This window comes from Phyllostomus discolor, chromosome 10 (genome assembly GCF_004126475.2).
Source record: "Phyllostomus discolor isolate MPI-MPIP mPhyDis1 chromosome 10, mPhyDis1.pri.v3, whole genome shotgun sequence".
In the NCBI taxonomy this organism is placed as follows: Eukaryota; Metazoa; Chordata; class Mammalia; order Chiroptera; family Phyllostomidae; genus Phyllostomus; species Phyllostomus discolor.
Window position 1 is genome coordinate 75,377,312 of NC_040912.2, and position 27,842 is coordinate 75,405,153.

General features: G+C 53.3%; 1 protein-coding gene across 1 annotated transcript; it reads left to right on the top strand.

Annotated features, from left to right (window-relative positions):
* Window positions 1-27,281, top strand: CCDC136 (coiled-coil domain containing 136). The gene is made up of 20 exons (XM_036010884.1): window positions 1-126; window positions 889-996; window positions 2,581-2,835; window positions 2,927-3,000; window position 3,059; window positions 8,308-8,631; window positions 11,260-11,371; window positions 11,957-12,125; window positions 12,338-12,478; window positions 12,815-12,973; window positions 13,252-13,422; window positions 13,841-14,026; window positions 15,654-15,848; window positions 16,330-16,557; window positions 17,989-18,459; window position 18,529; window positions 18,588-18,808; window positions 20,055-20,324; window positions 21,002-21,367; window positions 26,934-27,281. The coding sequence occupies exons 1-20, from the start codon at window positions 69-71 to the stop codon at window positions 27,042-27,044; spliced, it is 3,621 nt and encodes a 1,206-aa protein (XP_035866777.1). The 5' UTR covers window positions 1-68; the 3' UTR covers window positions 27,045-27,281.
* Window positions 27,282-27,842: the final 561 nt, after the last annotated feature.

Here is a 27,842-nt window from a genome sequence, read left to right on the forward strand (position 1 = left end):
CTCCGGGTCCGGGCCTCGCCGCTGCGGCGTCTGCTTCGGGCGACGGCGGCGGAGCGGAGCGAGCGGCCATGGAGGCGGGTGCCGGGGCCGGCGCGGGCGCGGCGAGCTGGAGCTGCCCCGGCCCAGGTCAGAGCCGCCCCTTCCTCACTTCTCCACCGCCGCTCCCTCCTTTCCCCCATCTCTCCTCCCTGCGGACCCCCAGGTCCTTCCTCCCTCCGAAGTCTTCCTCCCTCCGTCCCACCCCCCACCCGGGCCCGGTCTCCATCTTTCCGAGCTGGGTCTTCCACCACCGGCCGCATCCTCTCCGGCAGCCCCTCTCCTGAGCTCTCTCCACCTCGTTTGTCCAGCTCGGTGGTGCTTCCTGCCCTGGCGGCTGCAGCCCCTGCACCCCTCCGGCCCCCGAAGGCTTCTGAGCGCGCGGCGAGGGTGGGGTGGGCGAGGTCCAGAGGAAGCCTTGAGAGGAGGGCAGCAGCCCTGGCCTGGACCCCTTCCCACAGCCCCGCCCCCATCACCTGCCGCCCTCCTCGCACCAGCTCCCCCTTCCTTCCTTCCTAGTTCCTGCTCTCTCTCCCATCCTTACCGCTCTCCTCCTGTCCCCCTTGGGCTAAAGAGACACACTCTTTCCGCCTGTGCAAGGGAGAGGAGCCTGGAACACGGGGTGCCGAGGGGGGTGCAGGGCGGGGTCCCTGCAGGCCCTGCAGGCCCAGCTCGAGGGGCGGCTGAGCAGGGGGAGAGTCGCAGTTTGGGGCAGAGTATACCGAGCACTTCCACCAGGATTAAAAACCCCGAGGCTCTCAAGGGCTAGAAGGCACGTCCCCTTCTCTCCCCTGCGCCGCACCCCCAACCGCCCCTGGCGTCAGACGGTTCCTCCTCTCTCCCCGCTGGCAGGCCCCACAGTGACCACTTTAGGCTCCTACGAGGTGTCTGAGGGTTGTGAGAGGAAGAAAGGCCAACGCTGGGCATCCCTGGAGCGCCGGGGGATGCAAGCTATGGAGGGTGAGTTTTCCCAGAAAGCTTCCTCTCTCTGCCCCTTGCCCAGTTTCTCTTTCCTCCGCCTCCCTCCCTCTGACCCCCAGAACTCTGAGCCAGGACACAGCTCTTTCCCGAGTTCACCTGAGCCCCCTGCACCCCTCCTGAGGGTCAGGCTTTGAGGAAGGTACCAGGAGGTTCCCTTTGGGGCCCAAATCACCACCTGATCGTGCTGTGTGTCCTGCGGGAGCTGCCAGACAGAGGAAGAGGCCTCGGTCTGACAGAGCTTTGAAGCAGCTTTTCAGCAGGGGGTTTGTTCTTACTGCCTCCCGACCCAGATCCCAAGCTGTCTCTTGTTTTAAAAAGCAGGGAAGTGAGCATGTGAACTGTCTTTCTGGTGTCACCACCAACAACTTCATACACAAGCCTTGTGGCTTTGGTTCTCTAGGAGGGCTTCCTGCCTGACAGAGGTTGCCTGGGAGGGGGCAGGTGAGAAGGCCAACCTCCCCACACTCGTGTGTCCCCACCACACCCGTGGGACTCTGTGGCTGCTGTCCACAGCAGGCCCCAGGATGCGGGTCCGTTTCCCAGGATGTCTTGTGAAGTGTCCCCAGACCCCTGTGCACACTCAGTGTGGGTAACCCAGCTTTCTCTGGGGAACCGATGATTCAAGGGACCCCAGATGAGACTAAGGCTGCTGTTATTGGATAAAGTGAGACCTGGGGGTTAGAATTTTAAAACAAAGCGGGCAATCACCATCCAGACATGAATTTTTGCTGTTTAGAGGAACTGCATTGCAGTAAAGGAGGGGTGTTCACCAGCCAGAGGCTAGGGACCAGCACACCCCAGTTTCTTAATGCATTAAAGGCTTTCTTCTACACACAATCACACCCTCAGATTTCCCCTGAAAAACTGCTTTGTGGTCACCAGGAGAGGAGAGGCCTCCTAACACCCAGGAAAGGGAGAAGAAACCACTCCCCCCACCCCCGCAAACGTTCAGCAGGAAAAAGGAAGGTGGACTTTGCAGAAAATTTTGAAAAGGAGCACATCCGAAAGGGCCCCCATGTTTGATCAGTGAAACATTCAGAATCACTTCACTTAGGTGTTTCCTTGCTATGCCTGCTGACAAGTAGTGCCTTTTTATTAGGGACGGACTAATTTCCCACAAGCCACCGGGGTGATTTTTTAACTTTACAAAACCTCAAACTGCACCTTGTGCCCTGTTTGGCCTGAGTCATGCCCAGTGTTGAACCCTTTTTCGACTCCTTGACCCACTGCCCAGAGGCCAGGACTGGGAGAGCAGGTGCCCTTATGCAAGCGGCACGTGGCCGAGTCAGCCCTTGGTGGCTCAGTGGGCCCATGGGCAGTAACTGGAGGCCCCAGGTGCAATCCTGGTCCAGAAAGGGCCTGGGAGTGGGGTGGGCTCCCTCTAAACTTGACCCTCACACCTGAGGACTCATGAGTGCAGGTCCTGCCCAGGGGGTCCTTGGGGGACACCAGGTGGCACTATTATACCATCTCTGCCCTGGGACAGTGAGTTTGAGGGCCTGCCCTCAAGGGACCTGGGAAAGGATGTCGTCTCTGACTCCATAGAATGGATGTCTCTCCTAGGGGAAGTATTACTCCCAGCTCTCTATGAGGAGGAAGAAGAGGAGGAAGAGGAGGAAGAAGAGGTGGAAGAAGAGGAGGAGCAAGTGCAGAAAGGTGGCAGTGTGGGCTCCCTGTCACTGGGCAAGCATCGGGGCCTGAGCCTCACAGAGACAGAGCTGGAGGAGCTGAGGGCTCAGGTGTTACAGCTGGTGGCGGAGCTGGAAGAGACCCGGGAACTGGCAGGGCAGCACGAGGACGACTCCCTGGAGCTGCAGGGTGAGTGTCCATGATGGGACAAGGGGGCCTGGGCCCAAAGGCGCTGTGCTCACTGGATCCCAGGCCTGATGCTGGTTCCCCCTCCCTGCAGGGCTCCTGGAGGATGAGCGGCTGGCCAGCGCCCAGCAGGCAGAGGTGTTCACCAAGCAGATCCAGCAGCTCAAGGTACTTCCCAGAACTCAGGCTGGAGAGGCGGTGGCTATCTGGGTACTTCTGTCCTGAGGGTGTGGCTGAAGCATCGTGGACAGATACAACCTAATTCAGTGCTTTCTCCTCTTTCTTCTCTACTGGCATCGCCCTTTGTCGTCATTTCTCCATTCTCCTCTTTACCTAACTTCCTTTCCTTTTGCGTCTCTGATTAGCTCTTCTGCCTTCCCCTTCCCTTTCTTGCCCCCCGCAACTTCACCCCTTCTCCCTGGGGTTAACTCTCCTTTTTCTCTCCTTCAGCTGCCCCCCTTTATAGCTACACCTCTTTTCCCTGGTTCTCCTGGTCAGTGCCAGGGGTGGGCAATCAGGATTGAATTCCAAAGCAGATTGCTTTTTCCTGACCCTCCAAGGGCACCATGGGAATAGCAGTGAGCCGATGAGATGTGACTGGAGGGCACTCTATGCACCTTTGAAGTGAAGCAGATGAGAACGCTTCTTTTGTTCCCCAGGATGGAGCTGTGGCCCCCAAATCCCTTTCTTCTGACGCCCACATTCCCTTCGTCTCTGGGAAGCAGCAAGGCAGGTGTCCCACATCCCACTGTGCTACCGGCTAAAGAGGCAGCTTTTGTTGCTTCTGTGGGCTCCCAGAAGGTTTAGGGGAACTGTCCTAAAAACAGCAGGAACTCTCCCAGGAGAAGGGAGGTCAAGCAAAAAGAAAGTATAAATGGAGAAAAAAAGGAAGGCCAGGAAACAGCCCTGGGGAGGACAAAGCAAAGGGGGAGGAGGGGGAGGGAAAGCGAAAGGAAAGAAGAGGTAAGCAGAGGGAGAGGCAGGAGAAGTAGACCAGTCACAGGGGAGGGCGGGGGAGAGGAATGGGGGAGAGGGGGTGCAGAGGGCCACATTGGAGCATCGGTCTCCGATCATCTAGATTCTTGGGCCCAGCTCTGCCACCTAACAAGCTTTGTGCTCTTGGGCAAGTCACTTTTATCTTTCTGAAACTTGGTTCCATCTCTATAAAGTGGGGCTACTTTATTTGTCTATGAACCACGTATGGAGCGCCTGTATACTTGGAGGACCAGCTACGAAGAAGACTGGCCGGATCCCCACCCTGACGGACAGGCAGAACGTAAACAGCACAGGTTCAGGGGGCAGTGACTGCTGTGAAGACAATGTAACAATATGCTAGAGAGAGATGGGGTGAGGTGGGAGTTTATTTTTCATCGGGTAGTTCGAGTCCTCTTGAGATGATGACGTTTGAACTAAGACCTGAACAAAGAGAAAGGTCTAAGGGAAGAGCGCATAAGGCGGAAGGAATAACAACCGCAGAAGCTCAGAGGCAAGAATGAGCCTCATTGTGTTTGAAGGACAGAACAAAGGCCGTTGTGGCTGAAGCAAAGTGCATGTGAAGGACCCTGGTAAGAGAGCTCTGAGGCAGAGGCCAGATTACAAAGGGCCTTGTAGGCCAGCTGAGACATTTGGCTTTTATCCTAAAAAAGTGGGAGGGGCTAAGCCTGGGCAGGGTAATATGATCTACTTTACATTTTAATTTTTTTAAAGATCTTATTTATTTATTTATTTATTTTTAGAGAGAAGGGAAGGGAGAGAGAAAGAGATAAACATCAATGTGTGGTTGCCTCTCATGTGGCCCCCAACAGAGGCCCTGGCCTGCAACCCAGGCATGTGCCCCTGGAACCCTTTGCTTTGCAGGCCTGAGCTCAGTCCACTGAGCTACACCAGGCAGGGCTACTTTACATTTTTAAAAGGAGCACTTTGGCCACTGTGTGGAAATTGGTTGGAGGGAATGGAGTCTGAACAGTGAGTCTGATCAGCAAGTTATTGCAGTAGTCCATTCGAGAGGCGGTGGTTGCTTGGCTTAGAGTGGTGATTCACTTACTGGAGGTGATTCACAGTAGATTCTGAAGGTCAAGCCTTCAGGACCCTGATGAACTGGATGGGGATCTGAGAGTGGTGAAAGATGGCTGCCTTCAGCTGGTTGGACGGCGGTGTCATTTATTGGGATGGGAAGACTTGGGGGTTAGGGGAAGCATTTAAGACATGTTTTCTACATGTTGAGATTGAAATAGCTAATGAGATCCAAGTAAATACGTTAAATTGGATATATGGATCTAGAACCAGGGGAGAAATGGGAGATAAAACCTGGGGGTCATCAACATAGAGGTGACATTTGAATCTGTGGGAGAGTGCCATGAAATCCCATGGAGATATGGGAAGAAAAGTAGAAGGGATCCAGTCCCAGAGTTACTCCTTTAAATTAAAAGTCCAGTATAGAAGGAGAAATGAACCAAAAGTGAGGTGGAAGGAACTACTGAAGCCTTTAATGCCCTGGGAGCCAAGACAGAAAGTACTCTGAGGACGTAACAGTCAACTGTGTCAAAAGTTGCTTAGTCAGGTAAGATGGCCATTTGCTTTGGCGAGATGGAGGGCTCCGAGGTGTTTCAGAGAAGATAGAAGCTGACTGGATTGGGATGAAGACGAAAGGGGGGGGGGGGGGGGGGCGGTGGGGAAGGTGAGCACGGAGAATGCCAGCGGTCATGTTTGAAGAGGCAGAGAAATAAAGGAATAGGAAATAAAGCCAGGGAGAGTTTTGGTTTGGGTTTTGGTATTTTGTTTTTTGACGTAGGACACACTGGGTCATGTTTTTATGATGACGGAAACGATCCAGTACGGTATGAAGAGGCCTTTGCTTGGATAAGAGACATTCTCCCTTTGAAGGAAGTCAGAATCTAAGTAGAGAGGCTGGTAGGCAACTACGTGGGAAAATAAAGTTCTAGAGCAATTTCTACTCAGTAGGGTTGTTTCTAGCATTAGGTTTCATCCAAGCGGGGAGGGGGTGGGGGAGAGTGGCTGTAAGCCAATCCCCAACTCCCGCTCCCCGCACCCGAGAATAAACAGACCGTCCTTGCGCACGCGCGCTGCCCGTTTCCGCCGATAGGGGGCTGCGCGCGGCCTCGGAGGTAGCTGGTGTTGAGAGGCCGTTCCGGCCGCCACAGCCCTCCGGGGCCGGGACCGGCCGGTGGAGGAAGGCCCCCCAGGGAGACCATTTAAGGGGGGCCAACAAGATGGAGGTCATAACAAGTAAGTGACAACTGACTTCTCTGAACTGCAGCCCGATTCCCGGATCCCAGGCCTCTCCCAGTAGGTCCCAGCGCCACTATCAACCGGTGCTAGCTCTTTGGAACCCAGCTCCGACCCTTCCAACTCCCAGCCAGGGACCACCCCGTCCGGCCTCTGGATAAGCCCCTCCCTCGGGCCTGCAACCCTGCCCCTCGGGCCACTGCAGGTCCTGCCCTTTGTGTTCCTAATGAAGAGCTTTCTTAGATGAAGGGAGACTGTCTTCCTCTCCTTCCGGACTTGAGCATACCACTTTTTAGGGCTACACCCCAGAGCAGAGCCTAAGGGAGATTTGAAACCAAACAACAGGGCACAGTAGGGAAGTGGAGGTTGGTCAGCCCCCACAGAAGCCCACCCTTTATCCTCATGGCCAGTTGACATGTGTGTCCCCCACTGGACTCCAAGCTCCAAGAGCCAGACCTCCTCTGTGCTATTCAGTAGTGGGTACAGCAAGGACTTTGTTCCTTTCAAATTGGAAGGAAGTCGGGGAAGCTCAGCAGAGAGATGCTTGGGTTTGGCACAGAGGTGATGATCCATTAATACTTGAATAGAGCAAGAAGAGGAGGCAGCTGGGATCGTTCTAGAGAAGGAAAGGCTGGCAAAAAGATGTGCCTGGAGGGAGCTTCACAAGTGAGCTTGAAGAATAGGGTGGGAGACCTTTCCCCCTGCCTCTAAGATGTCCTGACCACTCAGCATCTGTATCTGCAGTATGAGCCAAGGTTTTCTTCTCATAGTACGCAGTAAAAGTTTGTTCAGTTAGATGGCCCCCTGCCTCGTTTATGCATGAGTACGGCAAACATTTATCAAGCTGCATCGTGTCAGTTACTGTGACAAATCCTGGAGCTATAATCAGCAAAACAGACATGTTCCCTGCCTTCATGAAGCTTGTAGCCAAGTAAGCGAGACCAAGGTTTTACACATGCACGCTGCAAAACTGCCCGGTGGTTCCACACACAGATCTTTCCACACCTCTATTTATGTCTTCGCATATTTGTGTTATGTAGTGCACAGGTACTTTTTTTTTTTTTTTTTTTTTTTTGCAAAAATAAGATAATATGTTTTATAGCTGACTTTTCTTTCTAGTTAGTATATTATAGAAACCTTTTCATGTCTTCTCTATAAGCCTGACTTTTTCTTAAGATTTTATTTATTTTTTAGAGAGGGGAAGGGAGGGAGAGAGGGAAAGAAGCATCAGTGTGTGGTTGCCTCCCTTGCGCCCCCCACTGGGGACCCTGTCGCCGTCTAGGCTTGTGCCATAGACCAGGAACCAAACCAGTGACCTCCCAGTTCACAGGCTGGCACCCAATCACTGAACCACACCAGCCAGGGCAACCTGCCATTTTCTTTTAAATGGCTGCTGATATTCTATTGAAGCATCATCAGTTTAAACAGTCCTTTGTCAATCAGCATGTAGGTTATTTTCCCATGCTTGGTTATCATGTGATGAACCTATGTGTGAATTGCAGCTGCGAAACCTAAATATGCATTGTTTTAGGACCAGTACTTATCACAGGCAGTTCACGGGAGTGCTGAGGCTCTAATTTATAAACTTCCAGACTGAACAGATAAGAATAATCTGTGTAATTTTTTTTAGCCAGGGAGGTCTTTTTTTTAATTTTTAAAAATGTATTTAATTTTAGAGGGGAAGGGAGGGAGGAGGAGAGAGAGAGAAACATCAGTGTGTGGTTGCCTCTCGAGCACCCTTGCTGGGGACCTGGCCTGCAACCCAGGCATGTGCCCTGACAGGGAATCAACCCAGCAACGCTTTGGTTTGCAGGCCGGCACTCAATCCACTGAGCCACACCAGCCAGGGCTAGTCAGGGAATCTTTGAAAAGACTCAGGACATCAGTAAAATTCTGCAAGTTAGTTTTGGCCTTTACCTGTTAGGTGGTTCCTTAGAAGCACGAATAATACTTTTTGTTTTCAGTAACCTGAATTGTTGCTTTTGGTGCCAAGCTTCAAAATCTACTTTTCTACTACTTTACTACATAGATTCACTCTCTGTTCCCTTCTTAAGTAATGTCTTTTCTTTATTCCATGCCAGATGAAGCTGTGCTTCTCTGATGGGCTACAGACTATGTTGCCAGGAGTTTCCAGATAAGAAATGAAGTCTGCCTTTACCTTTGTGCCTCTAGAACACCTAAGATTAATTAACATACCCTCTTGACCACCCCACTCTTTGTGCTTTGCAGGTGAGCTGAGATCTCTACGGGAGGAGATCTCCCTGTTAGAGCGTGAGAAAGAATGTGAACTTAAGGAAATGGAACGGGAGTTGCATCTGGCCCAGGCGGAGATCCTGAATCTGCGACAAGCCGCGGAGGATTCTGTGACTGAACATGAGAGTGACATAGCATCCCTGCAGGAGGACCTCTGCCGGATGCAAAATGAACTTGATGACATGGACCGCATTCGGGGAGAGTATGAGATGGAGATCGCCTCCCTCCGTGCAGAAATGGAAATGAGGAGCTCTGACCCATCCAATAGTTATAGTCTCTCAGATTTCTCTGGGTTGCAAGGTATGAGAGTGCAAGCCCTCCTCCTGGTCTGTCAGTCAGGTTAAGCAGAGGGAGGTAGGGCACAAGAAGATGGCAGAACGTGGTCTTAGATCATGAGCTGGGAACCTCTAGAAAGAAATCTCCAGGTTGAAATCCACACTGTAAGGGAGAAAACCTCACCCAGTGTCACATAACCAGTCCATCGTGTTGTAAGAAATAGCACCATGGAGATGCACCCTGAGAATTCTTTCTCAGAGAGTGGCCAGGCATTTGTTGACTTGACTCTGCTGGAGTCCTTCCTGGGAAAGGCAGTTCTGGGATGGGGGTCCAGGGGCCTGTCACCTTGGGGAACTCTTCCTGCTGCTCTGGCATCACAGCGCTTTGCCTGGGCTGCTTTCTGGGGGGTCCTCCAGTCCTGCTCCCAGGCCCCAGGATGCTAATTTTTAGGCTCCTTTAGCTCTCCCCGAAGTAGAGGCTTCAGAGGGCAACAAATCACAAAACAGCTGGAGAGGAAGGAAGGTTATTTCTAGTAATACATGTGGCACTCAAATGCTCAGAGCTCAGAAGTTTTCTGTGAGTTCCCTGCTAGTTGCTAGGATCCATGACATCAGAGAGTTTGCCTTTATTCTAAGACTAGATTGATGATCTGGGTATAATGGGAGGCCTTGTATTAGGCCCGGTCAAGTAGAGGCAAATCAACAAGGAATCAAAGAAGTGCAAGGTTTCCCAGCTGTCACAAACTTCTCAGAAAGCCTTTGGCCTGTTGATGTGAGGAGAGCATGGCCCGCCTGGTGGAAAGGCTTGGGCTGGACTTACACAGGCCTCAGCTCAGCATCTCAGCTCTGCTGATCAGTGGAATGAACTTAGGCTCATTATCATCTCTTTGGACCTCCGTTTCCATATATGTAAAATTGCTTAATAAAACTTTATAGCCAGATGAGATCCTGAAATAGGAAAAGGACCTTAGGGAAAATGTAGAGGAATATGGATCAAGTGTAGAGTTTAGTTAATAGTAACGCACCCACCGGATTCCTCAGTCAGGACGCATGGACCCATTGTCAGATGTTAACAATAGGGAAGCTAGGTGAGGCCTCTCCCAGGGAATTCTGCACTCTTTGCAACTTTTCTGTAAGTCTAAAACCATTCTAAAATTAAAAGGTTATTTAAAAAAGAAAAGGAAGCCTTACAGGGCTATTTTGGGAATTCAGCGAAATGCCTAGCTTGTTGAAAGCACTCACGCACTGACTGAATCCAGGGCTGAAACCGTCACGTCTAATGCTTAGCACATGGTTGGTTTCATAAAGATTAGTTTCCTCCCTTCCTTCTATGGTAATCTGCACTGTTCCAAGTACTTCTGATTGGAGTAAAAATTAAAAGTAAACTTCAGGATGTTGAAGCTGACAAGTAGGCCTTGCATTCTAATTAGAGCAAGTTAAGTAATCTTTCAATATCAGTAGAATTCTAAGAGAAGTAATTCTTTTTAAAAGATTTGTATTTATTTGTTTTTAGACAGAGAGGAAAGGGGGAGAAAGAGAGGGAGAGAAACATCAGCGTGTGGTTGCTTCTTATGTGGCCCCGGCAGAGGGACCTGGCATGCAACCCAGGCATGTGCCCTGACGGGGAATCGAACCAGTGACCCTTTGGTTCTCAGGCTGGCATTCAGTCCACTGAGCCACACCAGCCAGGGCTAAGAGAAATAATTCTTAATCATGAAGAAACAATACAGATATGGGTGTTTCGATGATCACAGCATTGAAAAGTGTTGGGCCCTGGCCGGGTAGCTTAGTTGGTTGGAGCATCGTCCCATGCACCAAAGGTTACGGGTCTGATCCCCAGTCAGGGCGAGTATGGAAGGCAACTTATCTATGTCGTTCATATTCTCTCTCTCTCTCTCTCTCTCTCTCTCTCTCTCTCTCTCTCTCTGTCTCCCCCTTCCTCCCTTCCTCTCCCTTTCTTTCTCCCTCTGTTCTCCCACCTCTTTCTCTAAAATCAATAAACATATCCTTGGGTGAGGATTTAAAAATATACCCACACACACACACCTGGTGCTTAGGCTGGGGCATTTCATGGAGACCTGTGCAGATGCTGGAGGGTGATGCGTGGGTCTGGTTGAGATGGGCCCTTCTGTCCACAAATGAAAAATCATCAGAATCGTGACCGCATGCGGGCCGATGTATTTGGTGAGGCGATAAAGGAAGTGAAGCGGCCTTCAGGACGCCTGGGTTGTCTCCGAAAGGCCAGGACTGACCATGTGGCACCTGGCAGTTCACGCTTCTCAGCATTTTGTACTAACAGTATAATAGGAAGGTAATCAAACAGTTCAATGGAAACTTTAAATATAGTAAACCAAACAAATCATCATAAGCTTCTGAAAATCCCAAGATTCTGTGAGGGTTTGAAGATGGCTGCACAGGGCGAATCTCCTGGGAGGATGGAAAGGGCAGCCTCTTGAAAGACAGCAAAGACCCACTGCAGTGCAGAACTTTCTGGGCCCTGTCTTCCAAGCCTCTGTGTGGAGTCTCTTCTGTCTCTAGAAAAAGAAGAGCTATTCAGCCTCGAGCTCTCAGATTTCTAGGCAGGGAAATCGGGCGCTGGTCATCAGCGCATCCTTCCTAGCACCTCCTCTCTCTCTCATCTTGTCCTCTGCAGAAGAGTTGCAGCAGCTGCGGGATCGCTACCGCTTCCTGAACGAGGAGTACCGGGCCCTGCAGGAGAGCAACAGCAGCCTCACGGGGCAGCTCGCAAATCTGGAGAGTGAGCGGTACGGCCGGGAGGCGAGTGGGGCTCTAGGACTGGGCTGTTCCCCGACTAGGACTGGTAAAGGCAGATGCCAGGCTAACGAGCACCCGCCTCCTCCTGGAGACCTGGTTCTTCTTTCCCGCGGTGTCCGAAGGACGTGCATACGGCCTAGAAGCAGGCGTGAGGATTCAACCCAGTTGTCTAGGGCTAGTGTTGAGTGGGTTCAAAAACTTAGTTTTCTTCCATTCCAGGCCTTACAGTCTGGTTTGCTTTGCCCTAGAGTAACTCAGACGTGATTCCTTTGTTGTCCACACGGACTTGTTCCAGTCCAGTGGCCTCCAGATCGGAGCCAGCTTGACACCCGGCCCAGCCTCATGCCTGAGTGGACTAGCACTCTTAAAATCTCCGAGAGCCAAACAGAGCTTTGCCTGTTTGGGGACTTTGTGCCACTCTAAGTGTGTTTTATTTGAGAGAGAAATCACAATAAAGGGCTCCTTACCAGCTTTTTCTTTTTGCCTGAAATGAAAACATCAGGACCAAGCGCACTTGGCAGGGGATGCTAGGCTGAGCTCTCTCCCAAACGTGGCTCTGGGGTTCTGCGTTACAGGACACGAAGAGCAACAGAGAAGTGGCTGGAGTCCCAAACCCTACGCAGTATGGTATCGACAGAGTCTCAGACTATAGATGGAGACTTCCTGGAGTCTGATTCGGAAACCCAGTTGTTGCGACAGCAGCTGCTGGGAGCAGAGGAGCAGATGTTTGACATGCGGAACAAGGTAGGGGAAGGCAGGCCCTCTCTGTTGTTGTTTTTACCCTCTCCTGGACTGTGCGGGAAACATCTCCTTGGACACAGGACCGGAGCACTGTGGCAGGAGATAGTACTCTGGGGTCTTGCTTGTTTCCCGGACGTGAATGTTCTTCCAGGCCTGTTCTTGGAGTGCATGTGGTGCTTGTAGTAAGCCGTCTTCCTGTCTCGTTTCCCACACAGTGTAAGGATATGTGTTGTGAGTTAGAAGAGCTAAGGCATCATCGCCAGGCCAGCGAGGAGGAGCAGAGGCGGCTGCAGAGGGAGCTCAAGTGTGCACAGAATGAGGTGCTTCGGTTCCAGACCTCCCATCATGCCACCCAGGTAAACATTGACGGGCAGGGAGTTTGGGGAGGGCAGAAGGGCCTCCATGGAGTCACCGCTTCCGGGGAGGATGATCGCAGAGTAAAGCTGTGCTCTGCTGGCTCTTGCCCTGCAACCAGGGGGACAGGCTACCGAAGACCAATCAGAGAAGTCACATAGCGTTGCGTTCTAGAAATGGTAGTCATTCCTGAGTGTCTGCTGCAGAGAAGGAACCAGACCAGAGACCTGTGGGAGCTCGGCAACATGTCTGCATCTGGAAAAGAACCCAGCTGGGTCTGGAGAGGGGTCTGCCATTTCTTGAGAGTAACAGTTCTACCCACGTCCTCCCCACCACAGAACGAGGAGCTGAAGACCAGACTCTGTGCTCTGCAGCAAAAGTATGATGCTAGCCAGGATGAGCAGACAGAGCTCTTGAAGGTGCAGCTCCAGCTTCAGGCCGAGCTCCGGCAGCTCAAAGTCATGAGACCCACGGTCATAGAAAGCCAAAGTGAGAAGGTAACAGCACCCAGAGGTGAGGGGCAACGTAGGTGCTACGAGGTTTTGGGAAGGTAGTTAAGAGTGGAGAGTTAAAATGACCCAGCCGCCACCCGTGCAACACCACGGGTGAAGAACACCAGCCGCCCTCCAGTACCGTGTTCGATGAGGGGACGACCAGTGCGTGGAGGGCAGGGAGAAGTCAATTTCTTAGGCAGTCTGTGTCCGAGAGTGACCCAGGCAGAAGAGCGAGGGGGTTGAGGATCCCAGGAGTACTGCCCGAAGCCCCTCCACCATAGGAGTTACTGTGCCGGCTCCATAAGCTGCAGCTCCAGTATCAGAACGTCACGTGTGATAAGGATAAGCTGCTGGAGGAGCTGCAGCAACTGCGGGAGGACCTGCGGTACCACAAGGCAGAGGTGCAGCGCCTCAAGGACATCGCCGACTGCTTCCAAGAGAGCAGTGACAAGGTAAAAGAAGCCTCAGGTGAGGGAGCAGGGGACAAGGCCGAGCTGCTGCGCAAGGACTGGTACGCAGGAGGAGTGGGGACGCTCGGAGGCCTGCGGAGTTGCTGCTGGCGAGGGCGATAAGGAGTTGCCTAGTAGAAAAGTGATCTCAGAGAATCATGGTGCTTTCAGCTTCCCCTGATTTTAAATCAGAAAATCAGCCTGTAAAAAGGAAGCCCTTTCCTTTCTCCACTCCCCAAAATGGAAGCCCCAGGTCTCTGTGTAGAGCCTGGTAGGGACTCGTCCATCTCAGGGAGCCCTCGGTGGGATGAAACTGGGACTGGAAAGGTCAGGGTAGGACCCCCTTAGTCATGGCCTGAGAGGAAACAGTGCGGCCACCAGGGTTCCTGGGGTGACGGCGGGCCTGCCTCCCCTGCCCCAGAACGCAGAGATGCAGGCTGAGCTTCAGGAGATGAGGCAGCTGTACGAGATGGGCCAGGATGAGCTGGAGCGGCAGAAGCACATGTTTGATCAGCTGGAGGAGGACTTCCTGCTCTGCCAGCAGGAGCTGAAGCAGCTTAAGATGACCCGGCCCATCCCAGAGGACGAGGGAAAGTGTGGTAATAAGGTAACTGTAATTAAGGGAGCCGAGACGACCTGGGCACTTCCTCTGGAGAAAGGAGGTAAGGGCAAAAGAGGAAGTCATCCATCTACCCAAGGGGCTTGGTGGGCTCTTGTCCAATCACAGCAAAGCGCAGCAAGGGAGGGAACAGAGTCAGAGCCCCCTGCTGTTAACCTTAAAGCTGTTTGCCTTGACCTTGACCTGAGCCACAGCTTAGTAGGATCAGTACGTCTGGATCCAGCCTGAACACTGGAAGGCTTGTGCATAATTCCGTGTGTAATGATATCTTGTCATTTTCATGGACAACCTGCACACAGGCCCATGTGGATAACTTTGTTGAACTAGAAAGAGAAGGTCTGCTTGTCTAGGGCAGGTTGCAGCTGTGTGTGTCAGATGGCATCGCCTCATGCCCAGGACACCGATGGGGTATTAGAAGGACCTGGGCTCTTCTAGGATTCATTTGGTGACTTCACAATAGTTAAGTCCTCTGTGCTTCATTTTCACCCTCTTTAAATGGAACAGAATACTGATCTCACCCCACTCCCTTTCAGTTATAAATCCTGGTGGTGGTAAATGAAGCCTTCCTCACTCCTGCTCCCCTTGTTTGTCATAGTGTGTAAAATGCAAGTCATTGTCAGGCACCCAGGGCTGAGCACTTTCGGGGCTGCGGCTAGGAGATGGAAAGGTGTTGAAGCGTGATGGAGAGCAGGCCCAAGATGCTCAAAAAGTCGTGGAGCAAGTCACATTCTGCCAGAATACTCAGTAGCTCCTGCCACAGCCCACAGCAGGCTGTGTCCCCAGGGAACGGCCTCCAGGAGGGACGGAACTGGGGGGGCCATGTGGGCCACCCCCGCAGTCCACCTGCCTTTCTGCGTGCGGGCTCACACTCCCCCCTTCCCCCATTCCCACTAAACTCAGGAGTAGGGGGCCTGGGCCTTGCTCACCCCCTCTCTCCTGATGGAAGAGGTATCACATGCTGCGTACAGAGCGGGTGTTCTCCCAGGTCGTAAAGCAGCACTGAGATTAGTCTGATAGTAGAAGATTTAGGTTTTGGGAATCATAGAATGATTGCACCTTCTTAACCCAAATTTAGCAATAGTGCACACTTTTCTGAAGAGTTTAAAAGGTGATTATGAAAAAAAAGGAAAAAAATTAAGGTGAAATTAAGTCCTTATTGGTAAGGAGCATACTTAGGAATAAAAAGAAATTGAGGATAGTGACAGTAACAGGAAGTAGAAATCCCAGCAGGGCGAGAAAGTGGTGGGGGCAGGGGAAATGGGGACAGCTGTAATTGAACAACAACAAAAAGTTAAAAAAGAAAATGGTATACACCAAAGGAAAGGGCCAGAGGAAAGGGAGGCGGGGAGATGAAACACTCTCACTCAAAATGCTCTCAGAAGGGACTAATGGAAGGAATTCAGAGCACAGTCACACCGCCATCCCTAGGATACCTACTCAGCACCTAAACCTGTGTGAGCACAGCGTGACTCAGGATAATCAGTGCAGGGAGGGCGGCCCTGGTAAATCGCAAGAGGCGGGAGGGCACAGAAGCACTCTGCCAGCCACACGGGCAGAGGACTGCCTTACGGAGTAACTGTGTCTCCATGCCCCCCCTCCCCCCGCCCATCCACAGTGTGATGCACTGCTCTCCAAACTGACAGAATTGCAGGAAAAGTACCAGGCCAGCCAGAAGGAGATGGGGCAGCTGCAGATGGAGCAGTACGAGCTCCTGGAGGATCAGAGGAGGTTGCAGGAGGAGCAGGGCCAGCTGCAAGAAGAGATGCACAGGCTCACGGTCCCGCTGCCCAAAAGTGGTCTCCTCCAGAAGGTAACCGCGGCCAGTGAATGGCTGCGAACTGCAGCGAAGTGGCTGTGAGGAGCTTCCCAAGTGTAACCGTACTTGGGAAAAAGAAAAGGAAGGGTGGAGATAGAGATTTTTCTTTTCTTAACCAATCACTGCTTACTTTCTCACCAATCTCAAACCAAAAAATGTAATACAGCTGATTAGGGTTTTACATCTTAAAATACTTTTGATGCTCTGGAATCTGCCCAGCATTTTGTATTTAGACATTTAGTGCATCTGGAGAAAATATACTTGAAAGCACTTTGTAAACTACAAGATACATCCAAATGTACGAGATCGGTACCACTGTATGAGCAGATCTCCGAGGGAGGACGGCCCCTGTCCCAGATGGCTATGCAGAGCCAGCCCAGAGGTTCCTAAGGGGAGGGTCTCCAGCAGGAAGGAGGCAGAGGGCTCTCGTGCCACCACCACAGTCCGTGCAACTTCCTTCCACCCTGCCTCACAGAGTCAGGAGCTGCTTACGAAGCTGCAAGACCTGTGTGAGCTCCAGCTGCTCTACCAAGGCATGCAGGAGGAACAGAAACAGCTGATACACAATCAGGAAAATGTAGTGAAGGAGCAATTAGAGCTGCATAAAGAGCTGCGTGTCTTCAAAGAGTCTCGTTTCCAGGAAGTGTTGGACAATCCGGAAGGTTCCAAATCGGTTAAGTCCTCCCGATGTGGTCAAAACAAGGTAACTATAGTGAGAGGCAGGGAGACAGCTCTGGGGACAGCAGGGAAAGGGGTTGCACAGAAAGGTCCCCCCGGAAGGCCTGTCAGCCTGGAGTCAGGATGAGATTGTGTCCCTGACCCGCCCCAGCCTCAGCGACCCTGGGCTCACTCAGCTGTGGCTTTAGATACGGCCTGAGGGCCCGGCCGACCCATGTGCCCGCCCAGCCGAAGCCCTGTGAGCACTTAGAACGGGATGGCCCGGAAGTCTCCACACGCCTGTTAATTTGTCTCAGTCCCCTTCAATATCTCATTTTCCAGTTGCGTATCATTTAGTGTGTGTTTGGATTGCTTGGGACTGACTCTGAAAGTATCATCCTTTTCTCGGGAGCTGGGTGATCACTGAGAAGTACACTTCTCAATGATAAAGTCTCTAACCTTTTAGTGTTCTACATGAGCCCGATGTGGGGCCATTCGTTTCCAAGGGAGGAGTTCCTAGCAGGTGGGTCTTTTGGAGTGGCCCCCACTGTCTTCCCTGCAACGTTGCGAAGAATAACGGCCAGGGCAGGGGGGTCAGACACCAGCGAAGGGTCAGGGCAGGGGGGTTAGACAGCAGCGAAGGGCCGTGCCTCGGAGGCCTCACTGGTGCAGATTTCCATGTCTTTCAGGGTTGGGGGGGTGAGTTTGGCCTGAGGTTTCAGTAGGAGCAAGGAAGCACAGGCAGACTGTTTCGATTTAGGCAAAATCAATTCATTCAGATATGGGCCTGGACAGAGGCGTTCAGGGAATAGCAGCATCTGAGTTGCGAGATTCAGTCAGATTCCAGGGGCAGCAGATCTCAGCCTGGATGACACAGAGACCAGGAACCAGGCATAAAATGTCTCCTTCGCTGATCAGATCTCATCCTGGGCACCAGCAGCCGAGAAGCCAGGCCCGGGGGCCCAGGGGAACATGCCCAGAGTCCAGATTCAGAATTGGCGCAGGAGGCACAGGGACTCAGAGTGAGACCTCGATTCCAATTCCCCACCTTCTGAGGGAGGAATTCTTCCTGTGCTCACATTCGAGGCCAAGGCCAATTTTGGAACTGGGGGCAAGGGGAGGAGACTGAGTCCAAAAGTCGGGATGATGGGTACACCTGGCTGAGAAGAGGGTAGGGTGCGGAGCCAGCGTGTTCTCGAGACCCACCCAGTGCTGTCCCGAGGAGAGAGCGGTGTACCTAGGTGCAGAAGTGGGAGCCCAAGAACATGGAGCGCCTGCCCTAGGGGGCTCTCCCCCAGTGAGCAAGAAACTGACCCATGCCAGGTACCTGTAGGCCGAGTTGGCGAGCTAGGCTACCATGCGAGCAGAGCCAAGGTGAGTAGCTCTCTCAGGTGTGCTCTCAGACGCCTGCACAGGAGGGTGCAGCTAGGACTGCAGCGTTAGAGTAACGATACTGTCTCCCACCCACTCCCGGCAGTCCAAGGTTATCATCGCCCAGATGCAGGTTCTGCAGGACCTGTACGAGGCCAGCCGGGCGGAGCAGGAGCTACTGCAGGAGGAGCAGGGGAGGCTCCTAGAGGAGCGGAAGAGGCTGCAGGCTGACCTGCAGCTCTGCCTGGAAGAAATGCAATTGCTCCAAGCCCAGTCCCCATCTATAAAAATGAGCCTCGAGTCCTACAAGAAGAGTTATTGCAGCAGCAGTGACGGCAACGAGACCTATTACAAAAGTTACGAGAGCACCCAGGCGAGTGAAGAGAGCTTTCACAAGAGCTACGACAGTGACAGCAACAGCACCTCTGAAACCTACCTGAAGAGTTACCGCAGCAGCTGCAGCAACAGCAGCATCGTCGCTGATAACGGTTACGACCTCGACGGTAGCTCTGACACCCATTACAAGGGTTATGTCGGCGGCCCTGAGGACGAGCCTGCTGAGCCTGAAGATGTAGAGGTAAAAGTAGCCAGGTGGCATGTCAGACAGGGAAAGAAGGTTCTTATTGAGCAAGGGCCTAGCAAAAAGAGTGGGGTGGAGGGCAGGTGCTTCCCAGGGCGCCGTCACTCCTCCCCCACCCTCCACAGCACTTTTGGACGTGGTGGCCAAGGTGCTGGTCAAGCTGCAGGGAGTGCGGGCCTTGTACCAGCTCAGCCAGGAGGAGCACGACATGCTGCAGGAGCGCATGAGGGTGCTCCTGGACCAGCAGAAGGAGCTGAAGGAAGAGCTGGATGCCTGCGAAAGGGAATTCAAGGAGTGCATCGAGGGCCATGAGAAGCCTGTTCCCTCCCAAAATGACAAGAATGAGGTAACTGCCATCAGGGAGGCAGGGTTTCTTGTAGGAGTCCCTAGGGCCACTGCAGAGAGGCTGGGTGAGGCGAGAGGGACAGGAGCTCACTGCCTGCTCTGCACAGCTGCCCCCTTCCTGGCCAGACTGGCACAGTGCGGCCGGAGTCCCAGGAGGCGGGGCAGTCTGCTGCCTCACGGGTGGGCATGTCTCGGGTGCCCGCCGTGCTGGGGTTTCCTGGTCTTCAAGACTCTTTGAATAATTTCGTTTTTTCCCTTTGCCACTTCTGTTCTCTTTTACTGTGTGCCCTAGAGCACGTCTGTAGGGTTATATATTTTTTCACCTGCCAATTTTCTTTAGTTATTTTATGTGTATTTGTCTTATCGCTTTGACCAGATTGTAAGCTTCTAAGGACAGGCCCCAGCTCCTCTTGGGTCTGTCGTGATGCCAAGAACAGTGCTCTGCACCCGCCAGCAGTGGGATGGAAGATGCTGTCTCTGACCAAGGGCAGCCCACCATTCGGTGGGGGTCGCTGTGTGTGCACAGGAGGGGTTCAGAGAGCATTAGCCACACAAGGCCTAGGTCGCTTAGTGTTGGTCCCTACCCAGGAGACCCTGATGTGCTGGCCGGCAGTCAGGAAAGACAGAGCCAGGGTTAGGGAGCGGGGCTGGGACTTGCCTCTGTTTCCAGGGCGAGGCGAGGTGCCTGGGCCCACTCTCAGGAGTGTTCGGCACAGTCCCCGAGGTGATTGTGCCTAACAGAGAAACCGTTTGGGGGAAGGAAGAGTTCCCATCGAAAACCGTGATAGAACAAAGCCCAACGTTCGAAAGGGGTGGCTCTACAGTTACTCTCCGGACAGGTCACAGTGAAAATATAACCCGAGTCATCCTTTTCTGGTCATGTTAGATGTGAACTGTCCGGTGTCTCAGGTGAGGAAGGAGCTCTTTGTAAAACTGCCTCAGAGGCTCATTTCCTACGGTTTTGTGGGCATTTGTATTTTTGTTTTTGTTTTGTTGTTGTTTTTTTAAAGTAACTTGCCTGATGTCATTCATTTCGTAAGTGGTGAGGTTTGAACCCAGGCAGCCTGGTTCGAGAGTCCACACTCTCAGCCACTGTTCTGCTGCCAACTCCAGGTCCCTCGTGTTTTCTTTATTGTCTGCTTGCCCACGGGGTCTAGCTGGGCATCTTCTGAGGCAGGGACCCCAGGCAGGGCCCGGGTGGACCGCACAGGCCAGGCTGCAGGTAACTGGCCCCCCACCGCCCGCAGATCAGAGAGCTGCAGGCCAAGCTGCGGGAGCTGCAGCTGCAGTACCAGGCCAGCATGGACGAGCAGGGGCGGCTGCTGGCAGTGCAGGAGCAGTTGGAGGGGCAGCTGCAGTGCTGCCAGGAGGAGCTTCGCCAGCTCAAAGAGAAGCAGTCCTCCCTTACCACGGGAAGTAATGCCCATCAGAACATCAACAAGAATGCCAGTGGGGTAGAAAACAAGGTGTCCAAGACAAGCCTGGAGAGTTCTGAGACCAGCTGTGAGACCAAGCAGGTGAGTCGTAACCTCTATAGCCAGAAGCAGGAAGGTTGATGAGGTTCTGGGAAGAAAAAGGATCTCTACCACCATCTGACCAGGTGAGGTATTTGTAGAGACGCTTCTGGGGTCGCTAGGGTGTCCAGAGCGGTTCTGTCTCGGTAGCAGCTTGGTGCATCCCCTTTTCCGGTGAAGGTGCGGGGAAGGTAGAGTACGGACCGTGCGTACGTGGAGTAGCAGCCCCAAAGGCCCACAGCTGCTGGGCTGGGTGACTGCTTCGGCTAACGCAGGCCAGTTTTCTGGGGCCCCCGTTCTTCCTGGGTCACGTACTTAGAGAAGGACCAAATGAATGAAAAGAGAAACTTATTCAGAGTAGTTGTGTATACACAAAGAAGGTAAAATAGGAGTCGCTGTGCAGGGGTAGGAAGAGCAGGCGGGATGCAGAGCCCAAGAAGCTAGCTCTGGCAGCTGTCTGGAGTGGTTAATGGCCAGGTAAAGGTATCGCTCCAGAGAGTCTGGGCTTGACTACCCTCCATGCCGTGTGCAGGGAGATCGACAGTCCCAGACCCCAGTGCTGCCCAGGCACCGTGAGGAGACGGGAAGCAGAGTGTTCTTGAGGTAGTTCAGCGTTGTGTTGAGGGGAGACGTCTTCGTAGGTAACAGCATCCCCCATCCTGCCCCGCCTCCGCCCACAGAGTCTGGAGGTAGTGCTGTACTTCAGGGCCAGCGACACGGAGGCAGATGATCCACCAAAGGAGGAGAAAGAGGAAACGGAGGAGGAAAAGAGGGAGGAGATTGAACAGGAACCAAAGGAGGAGAAAGAGGAAATGGAGGAGGAAGAGAGGGAGGAAATTGAACAGGAACCAAAGGAGGAGTCCGGGAATGAAGTAGTTTCTGAGCCCCCAGATCCCACAGAAATGAAATCCACGGAAGATGAGGACGCGGAATTGGAAGAGTCCCAAGACCAGGGGGGAAAGGAAGAAAACAACCAAGAGGAAGAGGACGACTCTTGCCCTGAAGGTTCAGAGGAAAATCCCCTCAAAATTTCTGAGAGCGAAAAGGTAATTGCAGCCAAAGGCTGGATCAAGCAGGAAGTGGGCCCTTGGGCTCACGAGGTGCCCCAGCATTCAGGGTGACCGGCCCTCGGATGGACTCCGCAGGACCGGAGGCCAGGGGTCTCTGAGGCGGCCCGCTCGGGGAAGGCGGAGCTGGAGACGGGATTGGAGAGAGTGGTCTCTGTGTGGGAGATGGCTGGCCCACCCCGCTCTGCCATGGAGCTGTAGCACAAGGACCTCCTCCGCTGGGAGGTCGTTGCAGTCCGGCCCCTTTCATTTACACGGTGGCACTTGTCACTTATGTCAGGAGGCTGTCTCCCTGCTTGAGGGCGTGAGTGCGCGAGGGATGCGGACAGCGCGAGGCCTTCAGCCCGGGCCAGTCACGCAGGCCCCTGCCCACGGTGTCCTGTAAAGTGTGGCCTTTGTTGCTGTTAGGAGTGGGTGGAGGGCTGGTGTCCCCCACTGGGCTCCGTATGTTACAAGACAGGAGGGTGGGGGCCTGGAGTCATCAGAAGTGGCAGGATATTCCAGTCTGTACAGCGGGTCCTTGACATTGAGTCCAGGGAGACCGGCCAGAACCCCAACTAACCCTCTACTTGCTGGATCTTGAGAGGTTGAGAGGTTGAGGGGGGAGTATCCTGGGTCATTTACCAACAAAAATACAAAGCGTTTTGTATTTTAACAACCGGAACTTCTGCACAGGTACGTACCAGCTGAGTTCCTGCCCCAGGTGAGGCTAACTGGCGGCTCTGCTTCCCTGGAGAGTCTGAGTTCTTCCTGGCTGAGTCCTTGCTTTACAGTCCAGGTTCTTGCTGTCCCTCTAAGCACAGGGGAAGGAAATAAGTTTCTTGGGGGGGGATGTCGCAGTCGGCTTGAAGGCCGCCCTGCTTTCTGGCAGTTCGGTCGGCAGCCGCAGCCAAGGACCCAGCACACAGCCCTTGTGGACCTGCGGCAGGCGCTACCTGGGAGGTGGAGCGGGAGCGCCTCTTCCCCAGCGTCGTCGTATTTCTCTGAATTCCTGGCATTCCACCACGTGCTAGCTCAGGGTCTCAGAGATTCCCCGGCCTTGGACACCATCTTTCCAAAGGCCAGACCCGATTTGTCCAAAGTCGAGCACATCGCTTGTGTCTGCAGAGGGAGGTGACCCTTTGGCCCAGCGAGTCCTGCGTCTTCTGCAGGCAGCTCCGCCGGCAGGTGTTACCCCGGCAAACTGTTTCTCTCTGAGATGCTGCTGCAGGCAAGGAGCTGGCCCTTCTCCATTGTCGGCTTGTTTTAAGTGCATTTAGTCTTACAACCACGGCGTTACACTCCTGGGGGATTGTAGGGACCAGAGCCCAGAACATTTAAAGACTCAGTGGAAAGCAGCCAGAACAGGCCCGACAAAGGGACAGGTGGCCTGGCAAGAGGTGGGCTCTTCCCAGGGTGACAGCACACACACACATCCTCCTCATCTAGGGAGCCCAGCTTTACTCGCCGAGGCCTCACTTCTCCAGAGTTTCCTACAGGAAGGGCCTGGGTGCAGGTCACCCCTGCCTGCCAAGACACGAGGCGGGTATGACGAGTCGAAAAGCTGGACCCACCACCTGAGTTACACCTAAGCCGCCGCTGAGCCCATTCCGGTTCGCATCCTCTGGAGGCTCCCAGTGGCAAGAACCAGGCCCAGGTAGCAGGGAAGAAGCCCTGCTGCTCTCGCTGCCCGGTTTAACCTCTCAATCTCTCTCTCTCTCTCTCTCTCTTTTCCCTTTGTTTTCTCATCTTCGTCATCTGTTGGATTCATGTGTTTATGTCTTTTTGTGCCGCCTTCCATCTCCCGGTCTCTCCTCGTGCTTCTTTCTCATCTGATATGTTGCAGCCATCCCCTGCCCCCAGCCCCCCCATCTTCTCCTTGCCTCTCGTAGGCCTGGTGGTCATATCGGCTTTGCTCTGGTGCTGGTGGGCTGAGACGTCATCCTAATGCAGGTACTGGGGCTGGGCCTTCTGCGGAGGGGTCGAGGGAGGGTGCCGGTGGCCCTTGCCTCCCCTCTTTCTCTTTTCTCTCAGCTGCTTGCTTCTCGCTTTTGCTGTTTTGTAACAGGCAATCTTGGGGTCTGAGTGTTAGCTCTGGCTTTTCCTTGGGCTCCAGCAAAGCCCGTGACATCTCAGAGCACGCCTCCATAACACAGAGGCAGTTGGAGTGCTTACTGTGGACATGGTTTGAGTTTCTGTCTTCTGGCTGGGAAAAAATGGGATGATCCCAGCACTGTTGCTACTTTCAGAGCTGCCCAGCCACTTCTGGTGGGCTGATGTCTGTCTGCAAGGCTGGCCTGGGGGCTCTTTGTTCAGGCCCCAAAGCAGGCTCTCAGAACCAGGCTGTCAGTGTTGTAACTGCCCAGGATGGCAGACGAAGGAACCGCTGCCTCCCCTGTTGGGTGAGAGAGGTGCCTGGAGAGCCGTTGCCGCCCCAGGCCCGTGTGTGTGCGTGGGTGTGTGTGTGTGTGTGTGTGTGTGAGGGTAGCTGCAACTCATCCTTTGGGAAAATGGACATGAAACCCCTCCTACGTTACATACTTTTTACTGAGAAGTTCTCTTATTTGAGGCTCTGATCTCCAGAAAAATCAGAACAAGAATGCCAGGAAATATTTTGTAGTTCTCTTTTTATCCATTTTGGGGGCCAGTTTCTATTGTAATTGGCTTCCCGAGCTGGGCTTTCTGGAGAGAATGTGGTATTGGTGAAAAGTTTCCACCAACCAGAGATACAGGTGTCCTTAGGGAGTGAAGGCTGGCGTTTTCTGGGCACCTTCCGGTTGGCTGGCCTGTGTGACCTGGTGCGTCGGCAGGGTTCCAGATTCAGGGGGCAGGGTGTGGTCTTAGGGCCCAAGGTAGAACCCATACACTCTTCTCTCAGCCTGGTTTGGCGCCTTTCTCAGGCTCCGCCCACCACTGCCACTCCCCACCTCCTGCTCACATCCCGGCCAGTGGAGTGTGGGTGGCCTAATGGGCAGGTTCAGAATGGCAGCTGAAGCATTTGCTGGTAGCTCTTATCACCACTTCCTTTTCTCTCCTCCCTCCACTCCCCCTCACTTTGAGGGGTTCTCCTTACGCCCCATGGACAGTCTTCAGCTCCTTCAGTGATGGGTCTCCGCCTGTGCCCCTCCTCCCCTGTACATTTCTAAGTCCCTGTGGGTGAGGCCCGGAGTGTTCAGCCATACCCTTTCTCCAGCTCAGACGCAGCCAGGCCCAAGCAGAGTGAGAGGAAGGAGCTCCCGGGTAAGCGTCCTCCTAGGGGAGCTTGTTATGGTCAGAGCCGGCTGCACCCCAGTATTCAGCTCCCCAGCCAGGAGCGGAGGCAGTGACGGCAGAAGCTGGCTGGCAGAGTTGTCAGAGAACTTGGCTGAGTCTGTCTCTGCTTCTTGTAGCTTAGTTCCAAGGGGCAACATGCATAATCTGAATGTGCATTTCTTCAAATGTAAGCCAAGGGTTATAAAATCTCCGCCTGCCTTGCTGAGGACCAGATGAGTTCATGTATATAAAAGTACTTTGCAAGTGATAAAACACAACATAAAAAAGCACGCACTTACAAAACGCGCCCTCTGTGCCACAACTGTTCACGTCGCCTTGTCCATAATAATACACTGAAATCCTGCAACGACACTGCGGGGCGGCTGTTGTTACTGTCACTTGACTTTGATGAGACGAAGGCGCAGAGAGGTTAACTCGTACAGCCAGGAAATTGTGAGTCAGATTCTAAGCACTTAACATTAGCAGGAAGTAAAATTTCAGCCCTGCTTTCCCTTATCATCTCATTTTGAGCAACTTTCCTTGGCTGCTTCCAGGTAACTAGGAAGACACCACACTTCTCCTGGTGACTACGAGCACATCCTGAACTTACTCCCTGTGTGGCTTATGAAACCCCTTGCACATCCCATATGCTGAGTGACCCCTCCCCGTTCTCTACCTGCAGTGGAGTTTTTGGATCCAAGACAGAATTTTTCACGCATCCCTATTAGAGATAAACCATTGATCTAACCTGTGACATTCTTTTAACCTTCACTCTGGTTTCACAGTGTTCCCATTCCTTCCCAGCTGCAGTCCCCGTCAAGGCTGACACCCTCATATCCTCATCCAGGTTACAGGTGAGGGCTGAACCGAGCCCCCTGAGTGCCACCTCTGCAGGCCCTCGGCCAGCTCCTCCGTCACTCAGCAGACGGTCACACAGCAAACTGCTGTCGTCCCGCCCACTTCCTCATGCTCTGTCCACGGACGTCGTTGGAAACCTTGTCGGACACCTTGAGTCCAAAACATGATTTTCTGGATCTGTGAATTTATTTCATTCTTTGTTCTTTAATTTCTTGGGGGTGACATTGGTTAATAAAGTTACGCAGGCTCCGGGGTACAGTTCTGTAACACATCACTGGCTGCTGTGTAGATTTCGTGCGCCAGCCTGAAGGGAGAACCCAACGTGACTTACCCCTTGTGGCGCCCACACCAGCCCTTCACTCAGCCGGTCTGGGCTCCTGCCTCTGCCTGGTCTGCAGGGCGCCAGCTCACGTTCATGGGCTTCAGCTCCTTCGTCCTGTAAGAACATCAGACTGACATTCCCAGCAATGCACACTAGGATAGAAGTGTCTGAGTGTGTAAATATTTTCTTACATAAATTATATACCCGCCTCCAACATTGTTTTGCTTCCCATTTCATATGTTCTCTTTAGCAACTTTCCAAGTGTGGGAGATTTTCTTTGCTCTTTATAGTTGGCTTAAAGTCCTGTTTGTAGATCCGTTTTTCTCTAAGTAAATGCATTCTTGGCATTAATGGGCTATAGCCACCCTCCTCGAAAACTGTCTTTCTGTTAGACTGTAGCTTAGGACTTATAACCCAAATTCTGTGTTTCAAATAATAAATACATTAAAAAAGAAAAGTAATAAAAGCAGGAACTGTTTCCCCAAGTAGGTATTTACTTGTCCAAGATTTCCTGTTCCCTAAATGATGCTTATTGTCCCGAGAATCGGCAGGGCCTGCTAAGGTCAGCAGGGCCGGCAGCCTCCGCACATGCCCAGGAAGTCAGCACTCCCGGGGACTGGGGGAGTCTGATGACGCGGGTATGCGCCTCCCGGCGCCAGCAGCCGGGTTCCTTGAATCCCTTTGAGCCAACATTGTCCACAAGGGGGATGGGGTGCTTTCTTCCCTTCCCCCTCCATCTCAGCACCCTCTTGACTCTGGGCTGCTGCTCCACAAAACCAGTGAGGTGCTGCTGCCCTTCCCAAAGGCCCCCTTTCGCCCTCATACTTTGCCTCGGCATCCAATCCTTTCTCCTTGCCACCATTTGGTAGTCTGAGGTCCGGCTCCTGAGCGTGATTCTACACGCAGGAACCGGTGTTCTCACTCACGGGGCACATGCACAGGTGTGGCCTCAGGTGCTACACGTAGGGTCATTCCAGGACTCAGAGCACACTGTCTCCAGCGCTTACCCAGGAGGTAAGAGGGAGTGGACCCTGGTGGCCCCGAGGTGTCTCCAGCACCAGCAGGCAGGGGATCTCAGGCTTAGGGCAGGGTTTGGAGGCCTGGGCACTCACCATTTGTCTTTGGTCCCCACAGAACATGTTTGGGATGTGGAAGCCTCTGGTGTTCTTGGCTCTTGCAGCTGTGGCTCTGTATGTATTACCCAACATGCGACAGCAAGAGACAGAATTCTGCCTCCTGGAGTGATGGCAGACCTGGGCCAGCCGAGGGGGCAGATCCCAGGGGCCACTACCCTCAGCTTTGGGCACGACACACTGTGCCAGAGCCCCGCCCACCCATGTGTCTCATGTGTCTCATGTGTCCCTGCCTTCTTAGCCCCGGCCACCCAGGCTGGAGAGGCTCAGAGGGAGCTGCTGGCTCCCATCTCCTGTGTTGTGTAAGAGCCTGGGTCCCTTGTAATTAAATGTCAGCCTGATTACACGAGACTTTGTGGCTTTTTGTTTGTTAAATACTTCACAACACAAGCAGAGCAGAGCGGTTTCCCTCAAACCAGGCCCCTCACATAAGGGTCTGACTCCCGACTATGATCTGTCACCGACAGGTGACATCAGAAACGAAGCTGGCTCCTGTGCCGGCAGCCACATCGCAGGTGGGTTGGTCTGTGCACATTCGTGCCGTCACAAGGAGCGCATCTGGGCACCGAGGACGGGAACGACCCGCGTACCTTGCAGGAGGGCGCCCAGTGACCTGCCCGCAGGTTCTGTGCCCACACCTGTGTGCTGGAGGAGGCCCTGGGGCTTAGTCCTATGACTTCCAAAGGGTCTCGCTCTTTTAGCGATGACTTTATTAGTCGCTCAGCATCCTGGCAGTAAGCAGGTCGCACACTCAAAGGCTTTAACTCAACAGTTTACCGAAGGGCAGAGTTGGAGAGCCAACAAGGAACTAGCGAAGTCCCAGGCACCAGCAGCAGTGGAGAGTGGCTGCCGCTCCAGGCCTGTACAGGGGCCCCAGGCACTCGTGGAAGCCTCAGGAGGGTGTGGCCCT

Bases quoted from the DNA above. Each gene is read 5' to 3' on its own strand.
- CCDC136 (XM_036010884.1), top strand. From the start codon at position 69: ATGGAGGCGGGTGCCGGGGCCGGCGCGGGCGCGGCGAGCTGGAGCTGC. The intron at 8,632-11,259 runs GTATGAGAGTGC...TGTCCTCTGCAG, and splicing joins AGATTTCTCTGGGTTGCAAG to AAGAGTTGCAGCAGCTGCGG. The intron at 11,372-11,956 runs GTACGGCCGGGA...TCTGCGTTACAG, and splicing joins GCAAATCTGGAGAGTGAGCG to GACACGAAGAGCAACAGAGA.